The sequence below is a fragment of the Saimiri boliviensis genome, chromosome 8 (assembly GCF_048565385.1).
Source record: "Saimiri boliviensis isolate mSaiBol1 chromosome 8, mSaiBol1.pri, whole genome shotgun sequence".
NCBI lineage: Eukaryota > Metazoa > Chordata > Mammalia > Primates > Cebidae > Saimiri > Saimiri boliviensis.
Window position 1 is genome coordinate 59,142,717 of NC_133456.1, and position 26,361 is coordinate 59,169,077.

Below are 26,361 nucleotides of genomic sequence, written 5' to 3' on the forward strand. Positions count from 1 at the left end.
TGAGACAGGAGAATCAATCACTTGAACCAGGGAAGCGGAAGTTGCAGTGAACCAAGATTGCACCTTTGCACTCCAGCCTCACCAACAAGAGCGAAACTCCATCTCAAAAAAAAAAATAAGAGTTTTAACATTAAAAATATATACTGGTCAGTGGCTCATGCCTGTAATCCCAGCACTTTGGGAGGCAAAGGTGGGAAGATTACTTGAGCCTTGAAATTTAAGGCTGCAGTGAGCTATGATCATGCCGTATACTCCAGCCGGGGTAACAGAGCAAGACCTTGTCTCTAATAAAATAAAACTTTATAATGTATGTAATTCTATGAAATGTCCCCCTACCCATTGATTAGTGAATAAAAAGTGACAATTTCCCACTAATATTAATGGTGTCAATAACACCTTTATATGTATAATAATAATAGCATCCTGCACGCTTCCTGTATTCCAGGCACTGTTCTTGGGCACTTGACATTATTAGTGCACATTAAGCCATCCACAAGCCTAATGAGTAGATAATATCATTTTCCCTATTTTGCAGATGAGGAAACTGAGATACAATTTTAAGTAATTTGCTTACATTGCATTGTAGTTGAGTTACAGAGCTGGGATTCAACCCAGCCTGTGCTGCCAGCTCCATTTGACAGCTGCTTCTCAGTGGGAACTAGTTCTTTCTAGCATATTTACCACATGCATTATTTTATTTTATTTTTTGGAGATGGAATCTTGCCCTGTCGCCCAGGCTACAGTGCAGTGGCATGACCTGGGCTCACTGCAACCTCCACCTCCCAAGTTCAAGCAATTCTCCTGCCCCAGCTGCCCAAGTAGCTGGGATTACAGGTGCACGCCACCACACCCAGCTGATTTTTGTGTTTTTTGATAGAGACAGGGTTTCACCATATTGGCCAGGCTAGTCTCAAACTCCTGAGCTCAAGTGATAGGCCCACCTTGGCCTCCCAAAGTGCTGGGATTATAGGTGTGAGCCACTATGCCCAGCCTCATTCCTTTTTTGAAAAGTAGTTAATTGAGGCCGGGTGCGGTGGCTCACGCCTGTAATCGCAGCACTTTGGGAGGCCGAGGTGGGTGGATCACGAAGTCAAGAGATCAAGACCATTCTGGTCAACATGGTGAAACCCCGTACCTGCTAAAAATACAAAAATTAGCTGGGCATGGTGGCGCATGCCTGTAGTCCCAGCTACTCGGGAGGCTGAGGCAGGAGAATTGCTTGAACACAGGAAGCGGAGGTTGCAGTGAGCCGAGATCGCGCCATTGCACTCCAGCCTGGGTAACAAGAGCAAAACTCCGTCTCAAAAAAAAGAAAAAAACAAAAGGAGTCTTGCGAGGGACTCACACACATGTTAATTGCAGTTACCCTTGGGGGAACATGGAATTGGAGAAGAGGAAGAAGGAGACTTTTTAAAAAACTTTGCATACTTCTGCGTTGTTTGAACTCATTATAAGCAGGTATTACTTTCATAATTTAAAAAGTAATCATGGCTGAATGCAGTGGCTCAAGCCTGTAATCCCAGCACTTTGGGAGACCGAGGTGGGCGGATCACCTGCGATCAGGAGTTTGAAACCAGCCTGGTCAACATGGTGAAACCCTGTCTCTACTGAAAATACAAAAATTAGCCAGGCGTGGTGGCACACACTGTAATCTCAGCTACTGGGGTGGCTGAGGCAGGAGAATCGCTTGAACTTGGGAGGCGAAGCTTACAGTGAGCCAATATCGCGACAATGCACTCGAGCCTGGGCAACAGAGCAAGATTCTGTCTGAAAAACAAACAAAATAATCCTAAAGCTATACTACTTCTCGGCATAAGCAAATGTGGAAAGCCTGCAGTAATTTCCTGTTTTATTTATTCTGTTTGATAAGAGTGGCCCTGTTGTGCCCAGAGACGCATCTGAAAATGGGTCCTTCTATGCATGTTTGCAGGCTGGTGGCCTTGCCCACCCCACTGAGGATGCCACGTGCTGAAGGGAGTAAAATGCAGAGTTTTTCAAGGAGGAAACGGAAGGCCCCATAGGCTTCCTTGTGGGAACTGTTGGGAAAATATCACCAAGATATGATCTGTAGTCGCAGCTACCTCCCTGCTCTTCCCTGGGCAAATTGCTCAGCCCAGACCATCAGGACTCTGGTAACACCATCCACTGAGGGGGATTCATGTCACAGTCACCCTGCAGGTGACAGTGATGCTTAATTTAAGTCCTTACCAACAAAAGAGAAACAGTGGCCACAAAAACCCTTGCTTAGTGCCATCCCCATCCAACCTACCGTCTTCTGTGGGCCTGAATTCTGGAGCAATCTGGCAGAGTTGCCTGTCCTGAGAACCTAGCTGAGTAAGTGGCAAAAGCCTCTTTGACCAAGAGTGTGGGTTTAAAACGTATGCACAGGGAGTGGCCAAGGAGAGGGGTAACACCGAGCAGCCACCCTGCTGGGCAACACCCATCCTGCTTATCGGTGCCAGAATCAAAGTCAGACTGCCCTCATGTCTTGTGCTCAGCTGACTGAGTAACCTGGGGTCTTCATGGTGGCTGTGTATCCTACTCCAGCAGGCACAGAGAAGGGGAGGGTTGTAGAAGCTGGCTCACTATAGCTTAGTCCATTTGAGGAAGACGTGGAAAAGTATGCAACAGGTATAAGGAAGCTTCTGGAAGGCCTCTGATAAACTTTATGTCAACTTAGTCTGGCAACTTAGGTAGAGTCCTCTTCACAGGTCTTTAGGAAGATGATAGAGCACTGTGATGTCCGAGCACAGGTCTGGGGTCAAGCTGCCCAGATGGAATCCCTGGTTCCACCCTCACTGACTACATCATCTTAGAACACTCACCTGCTGCTCAGGCCTCGGCCTCTTGTCTATAAAATAAGCTAATGAAAACTAAAGTACACGAGGGGTCATGAGCATGAAATGAAATAACATCATTTATGTTAATTACAAAATTTAAAAATAGCTTTGTTTAGAAAAGGCAAAACAGCCCCGAGTTAATCATTTAGGGCTTGTCATGGCTGGTGACTGTGGCCTCACTGCACTGATACAAAAAGAAGAAAAGAAAGGAACTGTTGTTCCCTTTGCTCACAAAACATTTCTAAGAAATGAAACTGTGGTGGCAAGCAAAACTGAAATACAAGAGGGAAATGTAAATGCATACAGACGGAAAATGAAAGAAAGCATTAACATGCCAAGCATTACAGTCTCATCAGACTTCAAATCTAACTCAAAGTCTAGGGAGCAGTGATCCTGAAAACCTTTTTACACAGCTCTACTACAAGCCTCTGACTGGTGAAAAAGGGGTCAGCAAAACTCTCTCCTTCTGCATGAGAATTTGACCTTCTGTTAACTGGCTAACTCGGCTCTCTGGCAATGAAGATAGCTTGTGTCAAGCACGTGCCTAGGCAACACTGCTTCTGATCTAAAAGGATGCTTGACAGGTAAATTGCTTCTGGACTGGGAAAGCCATGTTTCAGATTCCCCAAGTCCACTGACTCCAGGAACCTGGCATGTCTCTTTCAGGGATCCTGGGGCTTTGCCAATGCAGTTGTGTCGGGAGATGTTGGCCCCTGCAGGATATGAGGCTCGTAAGCCAAGGCATTGCCTGTACCTCCCCCAGATGAATCTTGTCTCCTTGCAGCTGAGCTGTGCTGTATAAACTGCTAGCATGCCCTCTGAAAGAAACACCTGAGGCTTCCCTTGCAATGTAATCCTGAATAGTCTCACACCAAGAGCCGAGCATATGAGTGTCTTGTGAGTCCAAATGTTGAGCAGAATGTTAGATGACCCCCAGGTGGGTGTTCCAACCTCACAGTTTAGGCAACCTCTCTCATGTACACTACAAATCATTTATTCTCCTTATTGTAATTGTCACAGTTAACATTCAGAGCACAAGTACTATGTACCAGACACTGTGACTATTCACAAACTCTATGGTTCTTTCTCAAAATGACACCTAGGTAAATGTCATTATCTCATTTCACAGCTGAAGATACTGGGACACATCCTGGGGTTTCCTCAGCAGGAAGAGAGGCCAGATATGGGAAGAAGCAGGGAAAAGACAGGCAAAGAGAGAGAAGGAAAAAAGACTGCATTAAAAACAAATAAACAGCAGGTGTCACTCAACAGATGTATTTATGTGCATGCCTAAGACCTGCCCTATAGAGTGAGCTGAAACACACAGCATAATTTAGCACAAAGGACACAGTAACAAGGAAGCTGCTATTAAGCAAAGGCAGACAGTAAATGCAAGAGGCCAAAAAGTAAACAGAGGAAAGCACTTCCAACACAGGTTATAGAGGTCGAGCGAATGAAAGCCTTTTTTTTTTTTTTTTTTTTTTGGAGACAGAGTCTTGCTGTTACCCAGGTTGCAATGCAGTGCCATGATCTTGGATCAGTACAACCTCCGCCTCCCAGGTTCAAGTGATTCTCTGACCTCAGCCTCCTGAGTAGCTGGGACTACATGTATGTGCCACCACATCCAGCTAATGTTTGCATTTTTAGTAGAAACAAGGTTTCATCATGTTGGCCAGGCTGGTCTCGAAAATCCTGGCCTCAAGCGATCCACCCACCTTGGCCTCCCAAAGTGCTAGGATTATAGGCATGAGCCACCATGCCCAGATGAATGACAGTCTTTCATATATCTGTCCCAGAAGAACACTGAGCCAAAGTCACTGAATCTCTGGCCTTTGGAGCTCCACTCACCTAGAAAGGGAGAGAAACCTTCCCCACTGCCTCATTCTAAAATTCAAAGAACAAAGGTACACACATACCTACGTATCTGCCTTTATGTATATGCACAGTCAATGCATGTATATACAGATATATTCACACCCATCCACACATGTGCAGGTGTGTATGTTTAAATGTATGTGTCTTCGAAAATTCTGTTTCACAAGATGAGAGTCACACACTCATACGAGGGAAAGACAGTGCTGAAGCAGAGAGCACATTCTTACTTACGGTGTCCCACATCACGATGTACACGTCAGTACTGAATGAGTTATTAACGTGCTGGGTAATATAAAGATTGATGAAATCACAGAAGTGGTGATACATGTTAACACCTAGTGTTGGAAAACAAAACTACGTTAACACCAAAGAGCACAGGATTAAGCAAGTTTTATTCAATCCTATCCATTTACAGTTTAAGAGAATTTTAGTTTAAATAAATGGGGGAAAAAATAACAGGTTTTTTTTTTCTTTCAAACATGAAATTATCTACATACATAGGCAGTCCTCAATTTACGGACTAAATGGGCTTCAAGAGTCACTCTAAAATTGGTTATTTAAAATCAGGAATGCATTTTCCCATATACCCCAAGTAACAGGTGATCATTAAGTTCCCAGAAAATAACAAGGTAGGTCTATTTAACTCAAAACTGAGTAGAACTACAGGGTCACGAAGACAATTCATTATTTCTTCTGATTTTATTTATTTATTTTTATCAGAGGTGGGGTCTTGCTAACGTTGCATGCACCACCATGCCTAGCTTGATCATTTACTTTTTAAAGTCAACTAAGGGACCAGACGCAGTGGTTCACATCTGTAATCACAACACTTTAGGAGGCCAAGGCAGGTAGATCACTTGAGGTCAACAGCAGGTAGATCACAGCCTGGCCAACATGGTAAAACCCCATCTCTACTAAAAATACAAAAATTAGCCAGGCCTGGTGGTGCCTGCCTGTAATCCCAGCCAGAGGACTGAGGCAGGAGAATTTGCTTGAACCTGGGAAAAGGAGGTTGCAGTGAGCCAAGATCACACCACTGCACTCCAGCCTGGGTGACAGAGGGAGTCACTGTCTCAAAAAAAAAAAAAAAAATCAATTAAGCAACATCTGTTCATCATGGAAGTACTGGCAATGACGGCAACTAACATTTTGGTAATTTTCATTCCTGTCTCTTTTTTCCCTATTTAATCATTACTTTTATCATTCCTGGAAAAACATTAACCAACTATCATATAAAAGAGGTGAATGTTTTGTGTTCTGATTGAAACAGAAGGAATTCTGGAGTAAGAGGAACTGGGTTGAATTCCAGCATAGCCATTCATGCACGACATTCTCAGATGAGTTCATAAAGTCCCTAAGTTTTAGCTTCTCTATAGAACTGGGAAATAGTTACCTGAGTGCCAGCTTTATTATGAGAAACCCAAAGATAATATATCTTAAAGTACCCATCCCAGTGCCAGGCACATAAGAAGCCCTGAATGAAGACTAGCTAGATCCCGCTAGGTCAGATAGAGTGGAGAGGGCTGTGAGTGCCACTATTTGTAAGTTCACATGCCATTCATTAAAAAGAAACAGAACATGCACCCTCTCTATTTAAGCATGCAGGACCCGGTATCCATCCTGGAAATATACAAACCTAAAATGGGATGAAATTCCAAGAACGGACACTTAGAGCACGCATTTTAAAGGTGGGAAAATTTTGAGTAAAAGAAAAACAGGGACTCTCAAAAGTAAACCTGATAAAATATTCTGACTTCATTTCCACAGTGAAAAATAACACTGTGTACCAGAAATAATAGTATAAAAATACTCTGGTTTTTTTTTAGCCTGGAATCTTAGATGATTGTTTGGAAGGGCTAATCTTTTCACCCAGAAAAATCTGGGCAAAGAATATATTTTCTTTTTTTTTTCAGACGGAGTTTCGCTCTTGTTACCCAGGCTGGAGTGCAATGGCGCGATCTCGGCTCACCGCAACCTCCGCCTCCTGGGTTCAAGCAATTCTCCTGCCTCAGCCTCCTGAGTAGCTGGGATTACAGGCACGCGCCACCATGCCCAGCTAATTTTTCGTATTTTTAGTAGAGACGGGTTTTCACCATGTTGACCAGAATGGTCTCCATCTCTTGACCTCGTGATCCACCCGCCTCGGCCTCCCAAAGTGCTGGGATTACAGGCTTGAGCCACCGCGCCCGGCCCCTATATTTTCAAATTAACAAGAAAAATAAAGTTCTATCAGAATCCATCCTCTTTTCCCAGGTTAACCATACAGCACACATGAGCTCTTTCACATAACATTTAGTGAGTTCCTAACAGTTACTGGGGAATGCAACAGGCATAGAACAGTGCTTGGGGCTGCAAGAATTTATACACAGAGAAGAAAACGTAAGCACCACCCTTGAGAAATGTGCCCCCTAATGAGTCTTGATCTGTAGAATGCTTATTTTCCTAAGGTATGAGTTAACAAAAAGGAAAACTGAGCCAGGCACACTTGTTCACACCTATCAACCCAGAACTTTGGGAGGACAAGGTAGGAGGATCACCTGAGCCCAGGAGTTCAAGACCAGCCTGAGCAACACAGTGAGATCCTGTCTCTACAAAAATTTTTTACAAATTAGGCCGGCATACTGGTGCATGCCTCTGGTCCCAGCTACTTGAGATGCCAAGGTGGGAGAATTACTTGAGACCAGGAGGTTTAAGCTGCAGTGAGCTATGATCACGCCACTGTACTCCAGCCTGGGCAATAGAGCAAGACCCTATCTCTAAAGAAAGGAAAGGAAAACTGGAAGACAGTATAATTTAGAAGAAAAAAGTAGAGTTACAATTATAGGAAGGAAATGGCACATGTCTACCCTAGCCTATTATTCTCACTTTATATACTTTATTGTGTAAGTACCTGCATAAATTTAATAGCTCACACATATGTGCCACTTTTACAGGCAGATCAGTGCTTTCTTTGCCCCATTTTGATTTGCATATTTTAAAAACGAGTCAAAACGTGGAACATAGCATTTTTACTTGCTCTTATTTCAAAAACCTAAACTTGTCTGATTTCTGAATTTAATACTTTGTAATATAAGAATTATGACTTCAGAAGGCAGAGCACATTAAAACTATGCTCAATAAATTATAGTAATTCTGAAATATTTGTGACAGAGGCTCTCTATATTTCACTGTAAGCCCAACTGCTCATGAATTTTGATATGATCCAGCATAGTAATCCCTATCTCTCATAATGAGAGAGATAATATAGTACAATCTGTGTTTCTCCTCTCCAGTGTAACTAGTTCACAAAGTTAAAGCTCTGCTTGCAAGCTGAGATACAGGCTATAAGTATAAATGAGAAAATAATTTTATTTCAATAATAAATTACAGTGGTAACTTCCAAAAGACTTTTAAGTTCACGGGCCAGACGTGGTGGTGCACGCCTGTAATCCTAGCACTTTGGGGGGCCGAGGTGGGCGGATCATAAGGTCAAGAGATCAAGACCATCCTGGCCAACATGGTGAAACCCCATCTCTACTAAAAATACAAAAATTAGCTGGGTGTGGTTGCGTGCACCTATAATCCCAGCTACTGGGGAGGCTAAGCCAGGGGAATTGCCTGAACCCGGGAGGCGGAGGTTGCAGTGCTGAGATTGCGCCACTGCACTCTAGCCTGGTAACACAGCAAGACTCTGACTCAAAAAAAAAGTAATTTTAAGTTCACTTTAGTCATGGAAATGCTATATAAAGTTTTCCAGGGCAGGTCATGGACATTTCTTTCCCTCCCATACTATACACATGGCTTTTGATCTTTCTTTTCCAACCCCAACAGAGTCGTGCACTGTCTGTCGCCAGACTGGAGTACAGTGGCGCAGTCTTGGCTCACTGCACCCTCTGCCTCCCTGGTTCAAGCAATTCCCCTGCCTCAGCCTCCCAAGCAGCTGGGACTACAGGCATGTGCCACCACACCCAGCTAATTTTTTGTATTTTTATTTTTTAGTAGAGACGGGGTTTCACCAAGTTGGCCAGGATGGCCTTGATTTCCTGACCTCATGATCCACCCACCTTGGCCTCCCAAAGTGCTATGATTAGAGGTGTGAGCCACTGCATCTGGCCCAGCTTTTGATTTTAAACATCTTTTAATGAAAGACAATCTAAATCAAATGATTAGACAAACCAGATGGAGTAAATTTAGTTACAAAAGATATAAATATGCCTTCTCTAGTCCTTTGATTTTGAAATATCAAATTTTGAAATAAGTCCTTTGATATAAACATGAAAGTTTCTTCTCAAATGCCAAAGGTACAAAATAATGGAAAGTTCAAACTAGTTCAACTCCTTCTTCAGAGAAGAAAGCAAAAAACAAATCTACTGTTTGTCATGCTGCTTCCAAAACATTCATAGAGAATTACTGCAACCAAAAAATGGAATAAAATCTCATTAACAAATACATAAGTAACAGAGAAAATAACTCCTCACCTGCATCTAATTTCATGAAATATGTTGGTTTTTCAATGACAATGTCACATTTAGCATCTTGTATAGGTCTGAAGTTAAGCTGAGTATAGCTCTGTAGCTCAGCAAACCTGAAATTATGAATTGGGAGATGACTTCATTTTTTTTTTCTTTTTCTCTCTTTTTTTTTTTTTTTTTTTTTTGGTCACTTTGCAGTTCTTATATGACTGACAGGGAGATAACTTCAAACTGATTCTCCCACACTTCCTATTGCAACATTGTAACTTAGGATCTGTTCACTAGGCAGATTTTACTTCTAGTTGGTAGAGACACTCCTACCCACATCTGTAACTTCTAAACCTTACTGACATTTATATGGGTTGATATTAATTTTAATGTTAAGCCAAGGAACAGGCCCGGCGCAGTGGCTCATGCCTGTAATCCCAGCAGTGTGGGAGGACAAGGCAGACGGATCACAAAGTCAGGAGATTGAGACCATCCTGGCCAATCTCCCCATCTCTACTAAAAATACAAAAATTAGCTGGGCATGGTGGTGCATGCCTGTAGTCCCAGTTACTCAGGAGGCTGAGGCAGGAGAATCACTTGAACCTGGGAGGCAGAGGTTGCAGTGTGCCGAGATTGCGCCACTACACTCCAGCCTGGGGACAGAGTGAGACACCATCTAAAAAAAAAAAAAAAAAAAAAAACAAGGAACAAAAATGATTTCAAAATTCAGTCTTAGCCAGGCGCAGTGACTCACACCTGGAATCCTAGCACTTTGGAGGCTGAGGTGGGCAGATCACCTGAAGTCAGGAGTTTGAGACCAGCCTGACCAACATGGAGAAACCCAGTCTTCACTAAAAATACAAAATTAACCAGGCGTGGTGGCGCATACCTGCAGTCCTGGCTAATCGGGAGGCTGAGGCAGGGGAATCCTGTGAACCTGGGAGGCAGAGGTTGCAGTGAGCCGAGATCACGCCACTGCACTCCAGTCTGGGCAACAAGAGTGAAATTCCATCTCAAAAAAAAAAAAAAAAAAAATTCAGTCTTATGTGCCAAATAGATTGGGAACTGACCAATGAAGACATTTATATATTGGCTTGGCAAAATAACCTGCCAGAAAAGTAAGAAGACTCAAAAGATTTCCCAGTGAGGCTCGAAAAGAACAACAAGCCAGAGAAACTCTTGACAGACTTCTTGGATTCTGAGAAAGACAGCATTCCACGAATCATCCGGTGCCTCAGAAAGACAGCAGAGACAGCTAAGTGTCCCAGAACAAAGGAAATTTATCTCTTGGAAAACATCTTTGGAAGCCACACAACACAATTTTCTTCCAAACAAAAGAAGACAATCCCAAGCATGTGACAACTGTGAGATATTTAGAGTTAACATAAAGATCATCTCTTAACTCTTCCTAAGATCATACTTCATGTAAAACAAATATCAAAGAGATCCTTTTAAAACACAAGGCCAAAAGAGTGTGGTGGTTTCAAACATGGGTCTACAAACTCTTTAATACCTCTCCCTTCAAAAGGAGGAAATTAATTCCCTCCCTTTAAGAGTGGGCTGGTGCCGGGCGCGGTGGCTCAAGCCTGTAATCCCAGCACTTTGCGAGGCCGAGGCGGGTGGATCACGAGGTCGAGAAATCGAGACCATCCTGGTCAACATGCTGAAACCCCGTCTCTACTAAAAATACAAAAAACTAGCTGGGCGTGGTGGCGTGTGCCTGTAATCCCAGCTACTCAGGAGGCTGAGGCAGGAGAATTGCTTGAACCCAGGAGGCGGAGGTTGCGGTGAGCCGAGATCGCGCCATTGCACTCCAGCCTGGGTAACAAGAGCGAAACTCCGTCTCAAAAAAAAAAGAGTGGGCTGGACCTAGCGACTCACTCTTAATGGGCAGAGTACAGCAGAACTGATGGCAGGTCACTTCTGGGATGAAGCTATGCAAGTACTGTGGCTTTCATCTCAGAGCATGTACTCACTCAGATGATGTGCTCCTGGGAAAGCCAGCAGCCATGCCGTGAGCAGCAGCAGCGAGGCCCATATGGTTAACACTGAAGTCCCTGGCCAAGAGGAGCCGAAGCTTACAACAACCTGAGTACGTTTAGCAGCAGATCCCCCAGGCCCAGGTTTGGTCTAGAGATGGCTACAGCCCTGGGCAACTCAGCTGGGCTGCTCCCAAGCCCTGACCCTCAGAAGTAGTGTGAGATAATACATGTTTGTATTTTAAGCTGCCAAATTTTAGAGTGATTTGTTATACAACAATAGATAATAAATACAAGTATACATTAGGGTACACTTTGGAATAACCTGTCACACAGCAGTAAGTAACTAATACAATTATGCCCTAGAAAACTACCATGTGGAATCAAATATCAAAATGTACCAGGAATCGAAAAGCCCACTTGAACGTAGAAACTACCCCCTGTAAAAGTGTGCTAAGTCATGTGAGAGACTACACTGCAGACTGCAAAATGCCAGACAAATGTGTGGTAGATTCTTATTCTGAATAATCTGCAGCTAGGCAATGAGACCTCTTTAAAAATAAATAAATAAAACCGTTTGCTCAGCAAGTTTTTTTTTTTTTTTTTTTTTTTTTTTTCCTTTGAGACAGGTCTTGCTTTGTCACCCAGGCTGCAGTACAGTGGCACAATCACAGTTCACTGTAGCCTTGACCTCCTGAGCTTAAGCAATCCTCCTACCTCAGCCTCCCAGGTAGCTAGGATTACAGGGGCATGCCACCTCACTCAGCTAATTTTTTTTATTTTTTTTTTTTTAGAGATGAGGTCTTGTCATGTTGCCCAGGCAGTAACACTTCTGCCTTGACCTCCCAAAGTGCTGAGATTTTAGGCATGAGCTGCCATTCCTAGCCTTGGCATGGATGTTTGACCTTAAAAATTAACATTATGTAAGAAACCTGTGTGACTAGACAGGAGTAGCATGAACGTTTCTTTCGGATGATGGAACAATTCTGCATCCTGATTGTGGTGTGGTTATATGCACCTACACATGTGATGAAATTTTAATGAGTGCAGGTAATCACGGGAGAAACTTGAACAAGTTTAGTTAATACTACTGTACCAATGTCAATGTCATGGCTGTGATCATTGTGCCATGGTTATATGAGATATTATCATTACAGGAAGCTCAGGGAATTAGACAATTTACAAGTTCTCCTTGTACTTTGATATGGTTTAGCTGTGTCCCCACCCAAATTTCATCTTGAATTGTAGCTCCCATAATCCCCATGTGTCATGGGAGGGAGCCAATGGGAGGTAAGTGAATCATGGGGGTGGCTTTTTCCTGTGCTGTTCTCTAGATCTGATGGTTTCATAAAGGGCAGTTCCCACTGCACACGCTCTCTTGCCTGCCGCCATGTAAGACATGCCTTTGTTCCTCCTTTGCCTTCTACCCAGACTGTGAGGCCTCCCCAGACATGTGAAACTGTGAGTCCATTAAACCTCTTTCCTCTATAAATTACTAACTCTTGGGTATATCCTTATAGCAGAGTGAGAACTAATACATACTTTTTTTAAGCTTCTATGAGTCTAAAATTATTTTAAAATAAATTTTTTTTAATTCAAAAAGCTAGCCAATGATGTTAAAAGTCAGAGTAGCATTTACCTTTGGAGAGGAGGATGGGGGTATGGCCTGGGAGGGAGCCTGATGTGGTGATGATGTTCTATTTTTGGACCTGGGTAAAAGTTACATGGGTGGGTTCACTTTTTTACAATCCAAACCATACCTTTTTCTGTATGCTTGTTACATATTTTAATATATGTGTACTATTTTTTAAATGTGTTCCCCAAAACACACGCAATAATTGTTAGTAAAAACAAATTTTTGAGCTGATATTTTTCTTTCACTAGCAAACAAACAGTATTATATTTACCATCATAAACACATACTTAATTTAGATGCAACTCTCACTTCCCAGAAGCTCATGTCAAATTATATACAAATGAAGAAACATTTTCCATTTGAGAGTCCCATTAATATCTCCAAGTGCCAAAAATAAAGGCAAATATTTCTGAAACAGATATGTTAAAAATATCTTACCATGACTGCAAAGGGCTTTTGCGCTGACCTTCAGACATCAATGTACGGATGTCAAGTTTACAGTGCCCTCCAATTTCACCACTCTGGAAAAAGTCCTCCTTAAATCTGGTGTATAACAAAACATTAAGTTGAGTTCAGAAAACTTCTTCATGACCCAAGCACATGGGTTGTAACTAAAGTGGATTACCAGTTTCCAAACTCAATTTTTAAAAAGAATTTAACTATTGGCTGGGTGCGGTGGCTCAAGCCTGTAACCCCAGTACTTTGGGAGGCCAAGATGGGTGGATCACAAGGTCAAGAGATCGAGACCATCCTGGTCAACATGGTGAAACCCCGTCTCTACTAAAAATACAAAAAATTAGCTGGGCATGGTGGCATGTGCCTGTAATCCAAGCTACTCAGGAGACTGAGGCAGGAGAATTGCCTGAACCCAGGAGGCGGAGGTTGCCGTGAGCCGAGATCATGCCATTGCACTCCAGCCTGGGTAACAAGCGCGAAACTCCGTCTCAAAAAAAAAAAAAAAAAGAATTTAACTATTGATAATAGAAAATTTCAAAGGTATATGAAAGTAACAGAATCATATCAGGAACCTAATATACCCACAACCCAACTTTGCAATGCAATCAACTGGTGGCCTGAGTCTTCTACCCCCAGCCATTCCCCAACCCCTCTGCTATACTGTCAAAAACAAATTCAAGAGATATCCCTTCTGCCAGGCTTGGTGGCTCACACCTATAATCCCAGCACTTTGGAAGGCTGAGGTGGAAGGATCACCTGAGCTCAAGAGGTTGAGACCAGCCTGGACAATATTAAGAGATCCCGTCTCTTCAAAAATTAAAAAATTAGCCAAGCCTGGTGGTGTACTTCGGTAGTCCCAGCTACCTGAGAAGCTCAAGTGGGAGCATCACTTAGGTTTGGGAGCCCACAGCTGCAGTGAGCCATGATTATACCACTGCACTCCAGCGGGGGCAACAAGCAAGACTCTGTCTCAAAAAAACAAACAAACAAACAAAATCCCTGGATCTGAAAATATTTCAGAATTTCTATTAGATGTTAACATTAACCACTTAAATACCTGTCATGATTTCTCTTGATGTTTCTTAAATCAAGGTAAAGATTGGTTGCTCTGCAGTACTGAAGATAACGGGAACACACCAGACTTGAGTCACTCTGAAGTAATGTTGAGCAAAAGAAAAACATAACTCCAATTATTAACACAGCAAGAACTCACCCAGACTTGCTAGACATGTTGACAGCATGGACACCCTCATGTTCAAACCACATGATGTGGTAAGGAAAGCTCTCCAAAGACTGCATCTGCTGAAGGATATTTTCTACTTCCCAGCAGACCCTGGCCAAGCATACTTTTACCAGTTTCCCACTTTTAAGTTACTACGGAGAACTCTCGAATGCTCTGTCATCTCAAATTTTAAAGCCAAGAGCTGTATGTGCGGCTCAGTTCGGTCCCCTTTAAAAAAAAAAAAAAAAAGCACCCAGAACCAGTATTACTACCGCCACAGCTATGTCAAAAAGCAGTTTCCAAAAGCAAGCCAAAAAAAACAAGGAAGAATGCACACATAAGAGACATTAAAGGCAGGGAGGGAAGTTTGCCAGTTTTAATAAGGGTACTTTCTGCAAACTGTAAAGCTTGTGGGAGCCTCTGTCTTAACAGCAACATGAGGGCAATAGTTCCAAAGTAATTGAAGAAAGGAGTTTAGGGGTCAGCTACCAGAGCCTGATTCTACTTCAGCCAATCTGGGTTGTGCTGAGAGCTTCAAAAACTTTTATCTGCTCTGGGTTTTATTTATAGACTTAAATACCATTTTAATCATTTTCCCAAAACTCCCAATGAGCACGAAGCCTTAATCTCTACTGGCAGGGCGTTTTGGAGTCTGTAGTTGGTAAAAGGTTGCAATGGACTAAATGTTTGTGTCTCCGCCAAATTCTTAGGTTGAAATCCTAATCCCCAGGGTGATGATATTAGGAGGTGTGGAGTAGCCAGGAATTTGAGACATTAGGAGGCAGGGCTTTGAGGAGGTAATTAGGTTATAAGGGTAGAGCTTGCATGAATGAGATTAATGCCCTTATAAAAGGGACTCCAGGGAACTCTTTTTTCCACGTGAGGAGATAACAAGAAGTCAGCAATCTGCAACCTAGAAGAGGTTCCTCACTGGAACCAACACACTGGCACCCTATTCTCAGACTTCCAACCTCCAGAACAGGGAGAAATCCATTTCTATTGTTTATAAGCCACCCACTCTATGGCATTTTGTTCTAACAGCCCAAATAACTAAGACAGGGATCATACTCTGCTTGCACAAAACAAATCAAGGTAAATCTTAGCCAAAAGAACATTCTACAAGCCACCTTGAAAGAGCCATGCAAAATGGGGTTGTAATTCTTCTCTTGCCCTTTCCATGTAAACAGCTAGACTCTAGCCAAGTGTGCAAGATAGAACAGAACTTTGTTAAAGACACCCTGCAGTCATGCAGCTTAATGGAATGCCTCACATCCTCGGGCCTCATTCACCTGCCTAGAGCGCTCAAAGCTCTATTACGTGACACCCTCCTAGCGCTACAATGCATATACTCAGTTTTTGAATGTGAGTAAATTTTAAATTTTTTAGTTTCCCAGTATGGTTGGAGATCAGAGACCCTTGAGATGTCAGAGACTCAGGGTTCAGGATCATTGAGTTAAAGAACACTCTACCTTAATCTGAAGTGCTTACAACCCCATCAACCTTTAAAAAATAACACTGAGCCCTTTGCTGGGAACCAGGCCCTGCTGCACTGAGCATTTTTATCTGTAGAACCTTTCTTCCTTACCATATGCTACATAACAGGCATGGTTTTAAGGTAAAGGAAATAGAAACAAGGAAAGCCTGAGTACCTTGTCCAAGACCCAGGATCTGAACCCTGTAGTTGAGAGCCTGCTCTTGTATTTACTACCTAAAACTGCCTCCTGCCAACATGTTTATCTGATCCACTGAGGTACAATACAGTATGCCTGAAAGTATACTGAAAAAAAATCTGCATTTTAATCCTAGATGCATAATTAATTCTACAGGGTAGCTGTTCAGTCTTGGAGACGTAGCTTAACTCCTCTGAGGACCCTGTTTTCCACACTGATAAAATGGCATCAGTAGTATCTGCTCTATCTGCTATTATGCTTCTGAGCATCAAACTAGATAACACACAGCAAAGATTTCTGCAAACTGTAAAGCTCTCGGCAAATATAGAGCAGTATGGTGGTGCTTTATCATCTGTCCCAAAGTATCTGAGAATGAATTTGTAAAGATGCAATTTATCAATTTCTCTTCTTTAGCACATGTTTCGGGGGAAGATTCGAAACCTAAAATTATTCTGTCTTAAAATATGACTGTTTGATACATGTGGGATAAGGAGGACAGGGTTTCCAAACGAAAGAGAACAACCTATTTGGGGAAGTTACATAAAATTCTAAGCCATAACTGAGAGCGAGGAATTCCTTTCATAGTGATGTCTATCTTTTTACATTAAATCTAAATGATAAATATTAAAAATCAATAATACTAAGTAATAAAAATAAAAAAGCTTAGGCGCAGTGGCTCATGCCTATAATCCCAGCACTTTGGAAGGCTGAGGTGGGCAGATCAAGAGGTCAGGAGTTCAAGACTAGCCAGGCAACATGGGAAAACCCCATCTCTACTAAAAATACAAGAATTAGCCAGGAGGGGTAGCACGTGCCTGTAATCCCAGCTATTCGGGAGGCTGAAGCAGGAGAGTCTTTTGAACAGGGGAGGCAGAGGTTGCAGTGAGCCGGAATCGTGCCACTGCACGTGCCACTCCAGCTTGGACAATAGAGAGAGACTTCATCATAAAAATTAATAAAATTAAAATAAAAAAATAAAAAATAAACAAGCTTATTTAGTAAGGAGCGAAACACCCACCGTTTCCTTAGGCTGACAGAGTACATGCATCTCCTCCAGCCGCTCTCTGGCATATCCAAAGTCAGCTTGTTTCCAGAAAATGTCCTCAGCTGACTCCAGAGTGTCTGTCCTAGTTGCAAAGAAAAATATTCTGTGTTTTTTTTCTTTTTACTTTTTTTGGACCTTGAATTTTCATTCTAGAGGATAAAGTCTAGAAGTTCTTTATTACTTTAATTTTTTTTACAGTATACTATCATAGTTTTTCCAAAACTATGCCTCGCTACATGAAGTTATCAAACTGTTATTCACAGAATAATTTCCTTATCATAAAAATATATAACAGACATGTATGAAGTTATCGGCTGAAACTGAAGACAATGATGCATTCTTAATTACTGTATTTCCTTTACCGCATTAATATTGCATGTATTGGAAGTACTAATTATACTTAATTCTCCCAGGAAGAATCAAGAGGAAACCATCCATTTATTTTCTTAGTATACACTGGGGGAAAAAAATTTCTACAGTCCTGGTTGTTTTCTCCCTATGGCAGAGGAAACTACAGATATTTCTATCCCAGCGTGAGACAGTCAAGTTGAATTCATGACTGTGTAAACAAATTAATATCTAAATGAATTAGGAAGAGGGTATTCCATATGGAAACTCACCATCCCATGTCGACATAGCTGCAAACTGGGTAACCAAACCTGAACTCTGGTTTGCAGGATTTCTCATAACCCCAGCAGTACTTTAGATTTTCTAGGTGTTTCTAGAACATAAAACTTACATTGATTTCCCTTCTTCTGACATTTAGAGAAGACCTTAGATTTTTCCATTAGGAAAACAAATCATTATGGAACATTCACATTTACAATTTACAGTATGTATTCGTATAATAATAAATTTAAAACTTACAGTTAATTCTAAAAAGTGCAGTCTCAAGGTTCTTAACAATCCTCCTTACTCATCACCCCCACCATATCTGTCCCCTCACCAAAAGTCTGGACTTTACCTAAACTCTCAAAGAGTACTTGAATTAAAATTTCTTGAAGTAGCTTAAGAAACTGCCTTTCTCAGTGGGCAGGCAGATTCTAAAATCAGTCCCTAAAAGAAATATGCATTGGAATTTGTACTACCAAAGGACTCACATCTAAATTGAATGAATCAGCAACTTCAATCAGCAATCAAGATCAGCAGCGACCCCACGAGACCTGGACATCTCTGCCACCCTTGGGAACCACCCAGCTGCTGCTGGCCAAGGAGCTCAGAATGCTCTTCTGCAAGGCCCCAGGAGCAATGCTGGTCTGATTCCCAAGTTTGCTTTTCCATATGCTTCCTGTGCCAGCACCATGGGAAAGGAAGTGTCTCACAATGCCCAGCTTTGATCTCTGAGGCCCTGTGAGATGTCTTAATGGGCTCCTATTTGAGGCCTTTCCAACTCCTCTAAAACAGAAAGACAGCCACAGTAACAGGCTTAATTATGTGGAGACAGAGGCTGAGGTGTTATTACTGAAATTAAGTGCTAAGCGATCCTCTTACATGCTGGTTAAGAAAGAAGAGGTGGGAAATTCTCTAGTTACTTTTAACAAGATGTTCTTTCCTGCATAAAATCTAATTGCTCCATTTACAGAGTTTACAAACAGTATTGGCTACTTATTTATTTTAGAAGTGATTTAGATTTTAAGTTTCACTCTTATGAATGGGACATAATTTTAACCAGTTTACTCGCCAAAAAGTATTAAATGAAATTGAAACAATTATTAACTTACACAGTGAGAACCAGAAATTAGAATTCAACCTTCAGTTTCAGGTTATAAAGCAGAATCAGTAAGCCAGCCCGTATTGCATCCGCATAAAATAAGGAGAAGAAATAATACCTACCTTATATGGACAGAGAGAGTCTTTCTTACAGACAGTGGCAACATGCCTATTGTTATGCAAAAAGAAGGGAATGTGCTCCTCTGGCAATCGGATGCTGGCATAGTTATACAGAGGTTCTCCTGGAATGCTGTGAGTATTAGAGGGAGCTTCATTTTGGCCACTCAGTGGGACTTCATGAAGCAAGACTCCAAAGACAAGCAGTATTAACATAGCAGTCTGAAAACCTAGAGATCAATGAAAACATCTTTAACAAATTTCCTTTAAAAGTCAAAAAAAAAAAAAATGGTCAAGGGCTAAGTATAATTACAAAGCACTTTGCTATCCCACTGAGTAATGTTCCTTTATTAAATTTTTTCTGAGCACTTTCCTGGTGCCAGGTACTGTGTTAGCAAATGGGTATACACAGGTGAACAAAACAAGAAAGAGCCTTACTGTCACGGCGCCTTTAACCTAGTACAACAGCCAAAAATAAGCAATCAAATACATAAACAACTTCAGCTGATGACTAGGCCTGTGACTCAAACCAACTAGGGGCCAGCAAACTTTTTCTGTAAAGGAGAGGCAGTGTTTTTGGCTTTGCCAGACGAAAGATCTCTGTGGCAACTACACAAGAGTGCCTCTGTCCAGAAAGTAGCCATGGTCTATTGTAAAAGAATGGATGAGACTGTGTTCCAATGAAACTTTTTATTTACAAAAATTATGGAAGAGCTTGATAGGATCCAATTTAGTGATACCTGAAATAAAGTAAGGTAATATGATAGACAACATAGCATGGTGGCTAAGAACCTGAACTTTTAAAGCTCAGCCACCTGGATTTGAATCGCTGTCTGCAGCTTCCCAGATGTAAGACCTTGAATAAGTTACTTAACCTTTCTGCATCTAACCTTTCCCATCTGTAAAATGTAAATAATAACAAACCTTCATCATAGAGCTATCATGAGTTAAATGAGTTACCTATTAGTAAAGTGTTCACAAAAGGATCTGGCACATATTAAATGCTACAGAAGTATTTATTTAAAATAAATGTTTAGGCCGGGCGCAGTGGCTCATGCCTGTAATCCCAACAATTTGGGAGGCTGAGGCAGGCAGACACAAGAGATCGAGACCATCCTGGCCAACACGGTGAAACCCTGTCTCTACTAAAAATACAAAAATTAGCTGGGTGTGGTGGTGCACACCTGTAGTCCCAGCTATTTGGGAGGCTGAGGCAGGAGAATCGCTTGAATCTGGGAGGCGGAGTCTGCAGTGAGCCCAACCACTGCACTTCAGCCTGGTGGCAGAGTGAGATTCCGTCTCAAAATAAACAGACAAATGTTTAAAGCCATGTGGGGTGAGAAAGGGCCTAAATAACACTTGAGCTGAGATCTGAATGATGAGGAGGTGGACAAGCATTGGTGAGAGAGCAAAGGGAGTAGGATGGCTCTGACCAAGTGTGTGTCTGCTGAATAAAAAATTATAATCACAATCAAGGTGTGGGCACAATGTTCCAGGAACTCTTCTAAATACCTAGGATACAGCAATGAAGGTGCAGTCATGAACTAAACTCATTACCCTTGTGAAGCTTACATGCTAGCAGGTCTAATAATCAGCTGTGATAATAGCTAAGTCTTAGAAACTCCAGGAGTGACATTAAGCAGTCTGCCTCAAAGACTCTGCCCTTAAACTCTCCCCTGTCATGCCTTTACCTTGTGAACAGTGACAATGGTCACAAGACTCACTGCCCTTCTAACTCACCCAGTAAGTGTTAAATCTCTTGGACCAGATTTCTCCTATATATCCCAGACAATGATCCTGCCATTCTCAGGTCACTTTAGTGGGATCTTTGTTCTGCAAGTGCTCTTTCCTCTGGATGACGGAGCCATAATATTATACATTGAATGTTTATCAGCTAGGACTGATGTTTCCTGAGTCATACAGGAAAACTCAGCTTTCAAAATTAGTCTTCATTGACCATGGGCTATAAAGATGGACCCTTGGAAACAGACTGCAGGCCCAATGTGGTGGCTCATGCCTGTAACAGTAGCAGTTTGGGAGGCTGAGGTTGGCGGACTGCTTGAGTCCCTGAGTTTGAGACCAGTCTGGGCAACATGATGAAACCCGTATCTGCTAAGAAGGCAAAAAAATCAGCTGTAGTCCCAGCGGAAGTGGGAGGATCACTTTAGCTGGAAAGTCAAGGCTGCAGTGACTCATGATCTCATCACTGCACTCAAGCCTGGGTAACTCGAGAAAGATTCCGTCTCAAAAAAAGAAAAGAAAAGAAAAGAAAGGAAATAAAAAGAAAGACAGAAGAGAGAGAGAAAGAAAGAAAAACAAAGAAAGAAAAGAAAAAAGAAACTGACTGCTATATTCCATCAAACCTCAAGTTCCAAGGCCATGGAATTCCAAGTGAACATTAGGGACACCAAGAAGATCCCTTTTACCCGCTTCCTCCCACCCCTGGAGTAGTTACGCATTATGGTTTTTCACTTTGGTGGCCCTGAAGAGTATGGTGTTATCTGCTGTAAATCTGATTGAATTAGAATAATATTTTTAGTTGGAGCTTTTAACTAAGAATGAGTTGACAGCAGTTGCATAGAAATTTAAAAATATATATTAATAGTAATAATGACTCTACTTATAATCAAAATATTTACCTCTTGAATCCTCAGAACCACTCAGAAGCTTCTGTGATGTTTCAGGTCTCTAAATCCTGTCAGAAATGAAACATATTGCCTTAAAGGGATGCTAAAGTAAACTTGATCATTCAGGTGATGCTGTGAATTAAAGGAAATACTAAGAAAGAAAGCAATGTAATGGGATAACCCTCAGCCAGAATGCCTGGCCCGTGGTGCTTTCTTTTCCTTAACCAATACCACATTGCTACACTCCCAACACAGCAACTTGGACAAGATTCCACTGGGGAGGGGGCCCACTTTCTACAGGCATCTTACTGGAACTGGCCAACAGGATACTAAGGAATCAAACATTCCCAGGAGCAAACAACTTTCCCATTCTGACAGCAGTAATCCCGCTGACTGAATCACAGGCTACCCACCTACAGTGGCGAACCTGAGGGTTCCCAGACCTTCCTATTTTTTGACTCGTCCTTCCCGGTAATAAAAGTCATTGCTATGACCAAGCCCTGACCTTTGGTTATCCAAGTCCATTGTCCTCCAGTGAGCTCTGGCCATCACTAAACTCACCAATCCGCAGAGAGGAAGTAATGCTTAGGCGATGAAAAAAGTCTAAAGACGCAGATCAGAGAGCTGGCTTCTGCCGAGGGCATGTACCCACTTGCATAAGACGGCTGAGGATGGCTGCTGGACCTGGCACAAGGCCCTCCTGGTGTCGGTCCTCCTGCAAGGCCTGCCGGGATGGGTGGCTGCACTCCTCCAGCACCGGACGCTTTGGTGGCCAGGCTACTTTTCCTTCAGCTCAAAGCAGCTGGGTTCACTCCACTCCGGAAAACCTTGATTAGATTTCCACAGGCCTAATGAGGGAGGGAAAAATGGAAACATATGAAAGATGATGGATAAGAGGCACAACCTGGGGTTGATAGGGACGGGGACGGGGACGGGGACGGGGACGGGGACGGGGGCGGGGGCGGGGTGGGGGGGCGAAATAGGGCAATGTCGCAGAGCGACAGAGGTTGGAAAAGTTTAAAAGAAGCCACTGGCCAATGGAAAGTTCAACACATGTGAGACTCCGAATGATTCCTCAACTGCTGTCCCCCACTTGTGCCAAAAAGTCTCTCGGCGGGTGCCAGGCAGGGCACAGGAAGGGTTCGGCTGCCCGAGAGCCCGGCTGTCCGCTTGAACGTCAGTCCCGGCCCAGGGCTGAGGGGTCAGCGGAGAGCGCCCCGCCGCGGGTGAGACGCCGAGCTGGGGTTCTGGACCCCGGTGCGCCGCCTGGGACTGCTTCGGGGCTGGAGATCCCCCGGGGCCGCCCGCCACCCCGCACGGCGGCGCCCCGGGTCCCCATCGCGCCTGGGAAGGGCCCGGGGGAGCGGCTCCGCCCCGGCCTGGAAACCCGGTCAACGCGGCTAGGGCCCAGGGCCGCCTGCGCTCCCCTGCAGGCGCCGGGAAGGGGCCGGGCGCCCGGGGCCGGGGATGGTCAGGATCGGCTTCCGACGGCCGCCTCCCGGCCCGCAGGGGATGAGAAGGCGCGGGCGGAGAGCGTGCGCCGGCTACAGCCCTCCGGGAAGCCGCGCCGGGAGCCGGCACCACCCGGGGCGAGAGCGGCGCAGAGCGCGGCCGCGGCTTGGAGGCGGGCGGCGGAAGGAAGGCTCCGCAGATTGCGGGCGAGTCCCACCTGGAGCCGGCGCAGCCGTGACCACCGAGGAGGAGGCGGAGGAGACGGCGGCTGTTTCAGAGGAGGGAGTCGTCATAACCGGCTACTGCCGCTCACCGGAAACCTTCGGCGCTGGAGCTGGGCCAGGGGGCGCCAAGGAGCAGCTGGGACACCTTGGCCAGCCGGCGCCGGGGGCGGGCTCGGGCCCCGCAGAGGCAGAACCGGGGCGACACCCCGGAGGGCCAGGGCGCGGGGAGTGGCCTCCACCCGGCAAGCGCGGCAGGGAGGGGCTCAGAGTGGGGGAACCTTCTGCTCTTGCTGGCGCTCTCCCGCGAAGGTTCGCGCGAGTCCGCCAGCTCCCCCACCAGGGCAGGAAAGATCCGCGGTGCCGGCCGAAGCCGGACACCGAGGTCCAGCGCAGCAGCCCGCGCCTCCTGGAGCGAGAGGTTAAAGCGCTCAGAGGACGTTAGGACAGGGTAGATAGAAAACCTGACCCTATTCGTCTCTTCTGCGTTGCACTGAGGCGGATTTGTACTGTTGTCTTTCAGGCAGAAGTTGCCGCCCTAACTTCCAAATTTGGGAACTGAACATAGCTCACTGAATACACTTTGTGGTGGTGAGGATACTTTGGAGTCTACACACATTTTAAAAGCGGTATAGTTTACACATATGTAAACTGAAGTTCAAATCCTACTCAGTTTTTGTGGTTTTGTTAATTTAGAATATTTTAATTTTTACTGCTTTATAATTATTTGAACTCCCATCCCTCATTGTCTTTTCCTCTAAGCATCCTCAGTCCTAGTATTCCATCTAGAGCACTGTAGAGTTGCTCATTAAATAGTGACTAAAGTTGAACTGATTATATGAAGGTGATGCCTTCAGAACAAACATGCTCAAATGCATCAAGTCACCAGAAGTAATATGATCATAAGGAAACAAGTTTGTTTCCAAAGGCTTACTTGCTTTTTAAGTAATTTTTTTAAAGTAATGTTGTTTAAGAATTGTTACAGGTTCCATTAGTGACCTGCTAGATTAGGAATATTATCTGAAATTTTTGTCAAATAATAACAGCAAAAACATATACGGTATTTGACCTGTGCCAAACATTGTTCTAAAGTACTTTACGGTATTTTTTTAATATATAAAAAAGAATTTGCCTCTAAGGGAATTGTCAGAGGCATGTGAACCAGAGCAACTCCATCTTAAATAGGAGCTGGGTAAAATGAGGCTGAAACCTACTGGGCTGCATTCCCAGACGGTTAAGGCATTCTAAGTCATGGGATGAGATAGGAGATTGGCACAAGATACAGGTCATAAAGACCTTGCTGATAAAACAGGTTGCAGTAAAGCAGCCAGCCAAAAGCCACCAAAACCAAGGTGGCCATGAAAGTGACCTCTGGAAGTCCTTATTATTACACTACCATCAGCACCATGGCAGTTTATGAATGCCATGGCAACGTCAGAAAGTTACTCTATATGGTCTAAAAAGGGAAGGCATAAATAATCCATCCCTTGTTTAGCCTGTCATCAAGAAAGAATCCTAAAAATGGGCAGCCAGCAGCCCTTGGGGCTGCTTTGTCTATGGAGTAGCCATTCTTTTATTCCTTTATTTTCTTAATAAACTTGCTTTCACTTTGCACTGCAGACTTGCCATGAATTCTTTCTTGCTGGAGATCCAAGAACTTTCTCTTGGGGTCTGGATGGGGATCCCTTTCCTCTAACAGAATTGCTGCTCTATTATTACTTTGCATACTTCACCCATCCCACACTAATAAGGACGGTAGGGACAGTAATTTTTTAAAATGCTTCCTCCAGCCAGGCACTGTGGCCCATGCCAGTAGTCCCAGCTACTCAGGAGGATCGCCTGAGCCCAGGGAGGTCAAGGCTGCAGTAAGCCATGATTGAGACACTGCACTGTAGAGCCTGGGCCACAGTGAGACCCTGTCTATAAAAAAAAAAAAAAAAAAAAAAAAAAAAGCTTCCTCAGCCTGCTTACTACCATCCTATTTTTGTCACATACAAAAAGGTTCAAATTAGTATGACATCCACATGGTACTATTATTTTTTGTAGACAGCTTCTTGCTATGTTGCTAGCACTGGTTTCCAACTCCTGGCATCAAGTGATCTTCCAGCCTCAACCTCCCAAAGTGCTGGGATTACAGATGTGAGCCACCACGCCTGGCTACATGGTGCTGTTTTAAACAGCTACATATTGAATGGTCATTCAGACTTCGAGGGAACAGATATGATAAACTTGAACATGAGACTGAGTCTAAATGAAATAGAATTTCTCTCCAAAATATCAACATTATTTTCTTCAAGTTGACATAAAGCTCCAATGTCTACCAATAGAAGGCTGGTTGAATAAACTATGGTTTATCCATACATTGTAAAACTATGCAGGCATAAAAAGGAATTGAGAAATATCTCTATACATCACAGGATATTTACTGAGTGGGAAAATGATATGTAATATGTAAAATACCATTTTTCTAAGAGGAATATGTATTATACATGTATACACACATATATTTACTAATTGTTATTTTACAAAAAGAATAACATTTAAAATGACTCTATGGGGCAGGAGGGAAGAGAAGGGGTGTAAGGAACAAAGAAGACATGACTATTTGTGTGTGTGTGTGTGTGTGTGTGTGTGAGAGAGAGAGAGAGAGAGAGAGAGAGAGAGAGAGAGAGGGAGAGAGAGAGTCCTACTATTGCCCAGGCTGGAGTACAATGGTACAGTCTCAGATCACTGCAACCTCAGCCTCCTGGGTTCAAGCAATTCTCCTGCCTCAACCTCCCGAGTAACTGTGATTACAGGCATGCACCACCACACCTGGCTAATATTTGTATTTTTAGTAGAGATGGAGTTTCACCATGTTGGTCAGGCTAGTCTCAAACTCCTGACCTCAAGTGATCCACCCACCTCAGCCTCCCAAACTGCTGGGATTACAGGTGTGAGCCACTGTGCCCAGCCTAAAGACATGATTTTGGAGTCATGTAAATATGTGACATTATAAAGCATAAATTTTTTAAAAGCAGTCTTTACTAGTAAAATGAAACTAAATGAACCTAAATGTTTTCCAATTTGGCA

At 43.3% G+C, this 26,361-nt stretch overlaps 1 protein-coding gene across 2 annotated transcripts in view; it reads right to left on the reverse strand.

Annotated features, from left to right (window-relative positions):
• EOGT (EGF domain specific O-linked N-acetylglucosamine transferase) overlaps positions 1-23,445 on the reverse strand; it is a 39,084-nt gene extending 15,639 nt beyond the window's left edge. The window contains exons 1-10 of one of the 2 annotated variants that reach the window (XM_003939472.4): positions 23,286-23,445; positions 22,178-22,464; positions 21,629-21,684; positions 18,996-19,219; positions 17,783-17,883; positions 17,136-17,244; positions 14,283-14,377; positions 13,208-13,312; positions 9,173-9,279; positions 4,947-5,050 (exon numbers count right to left, since the gene is read on the reverse strand). In XM_003939472.4, the coding sequence (XP_003939521.1) occupies positions 4,947-5,050; positions 9,173-9,279; positions 13,208-13,312; positions 14,283-14,377; positions 17,136-17,244; positions 17,783-17,883; positions 18,996-19,205 (831 nt within the window). In that variant the 5' untranslated portion in view covers positions 19,206-19,219; positions 21,629-21,684; positions 22,178-22,464; positions 23,286-23,445. Of the gene's footprint in view, positions 1-4,946; positions 5,051-9,172; positions 9,280-13,207; positions 13,313-14,282; positions 14,378-17,135; positions 17,245-17,782; positions 17,884-18,995; positions 19,220-21,628; positions 21,685-22,121; positions 22,465-23,285 lie in introns of both variants that reach the window. The other variant, XM_010350125.3, reaches the window with a different exon arrangement.
• Positions 23,446-26,361: the final 2,916 nt, after the last annotated feature.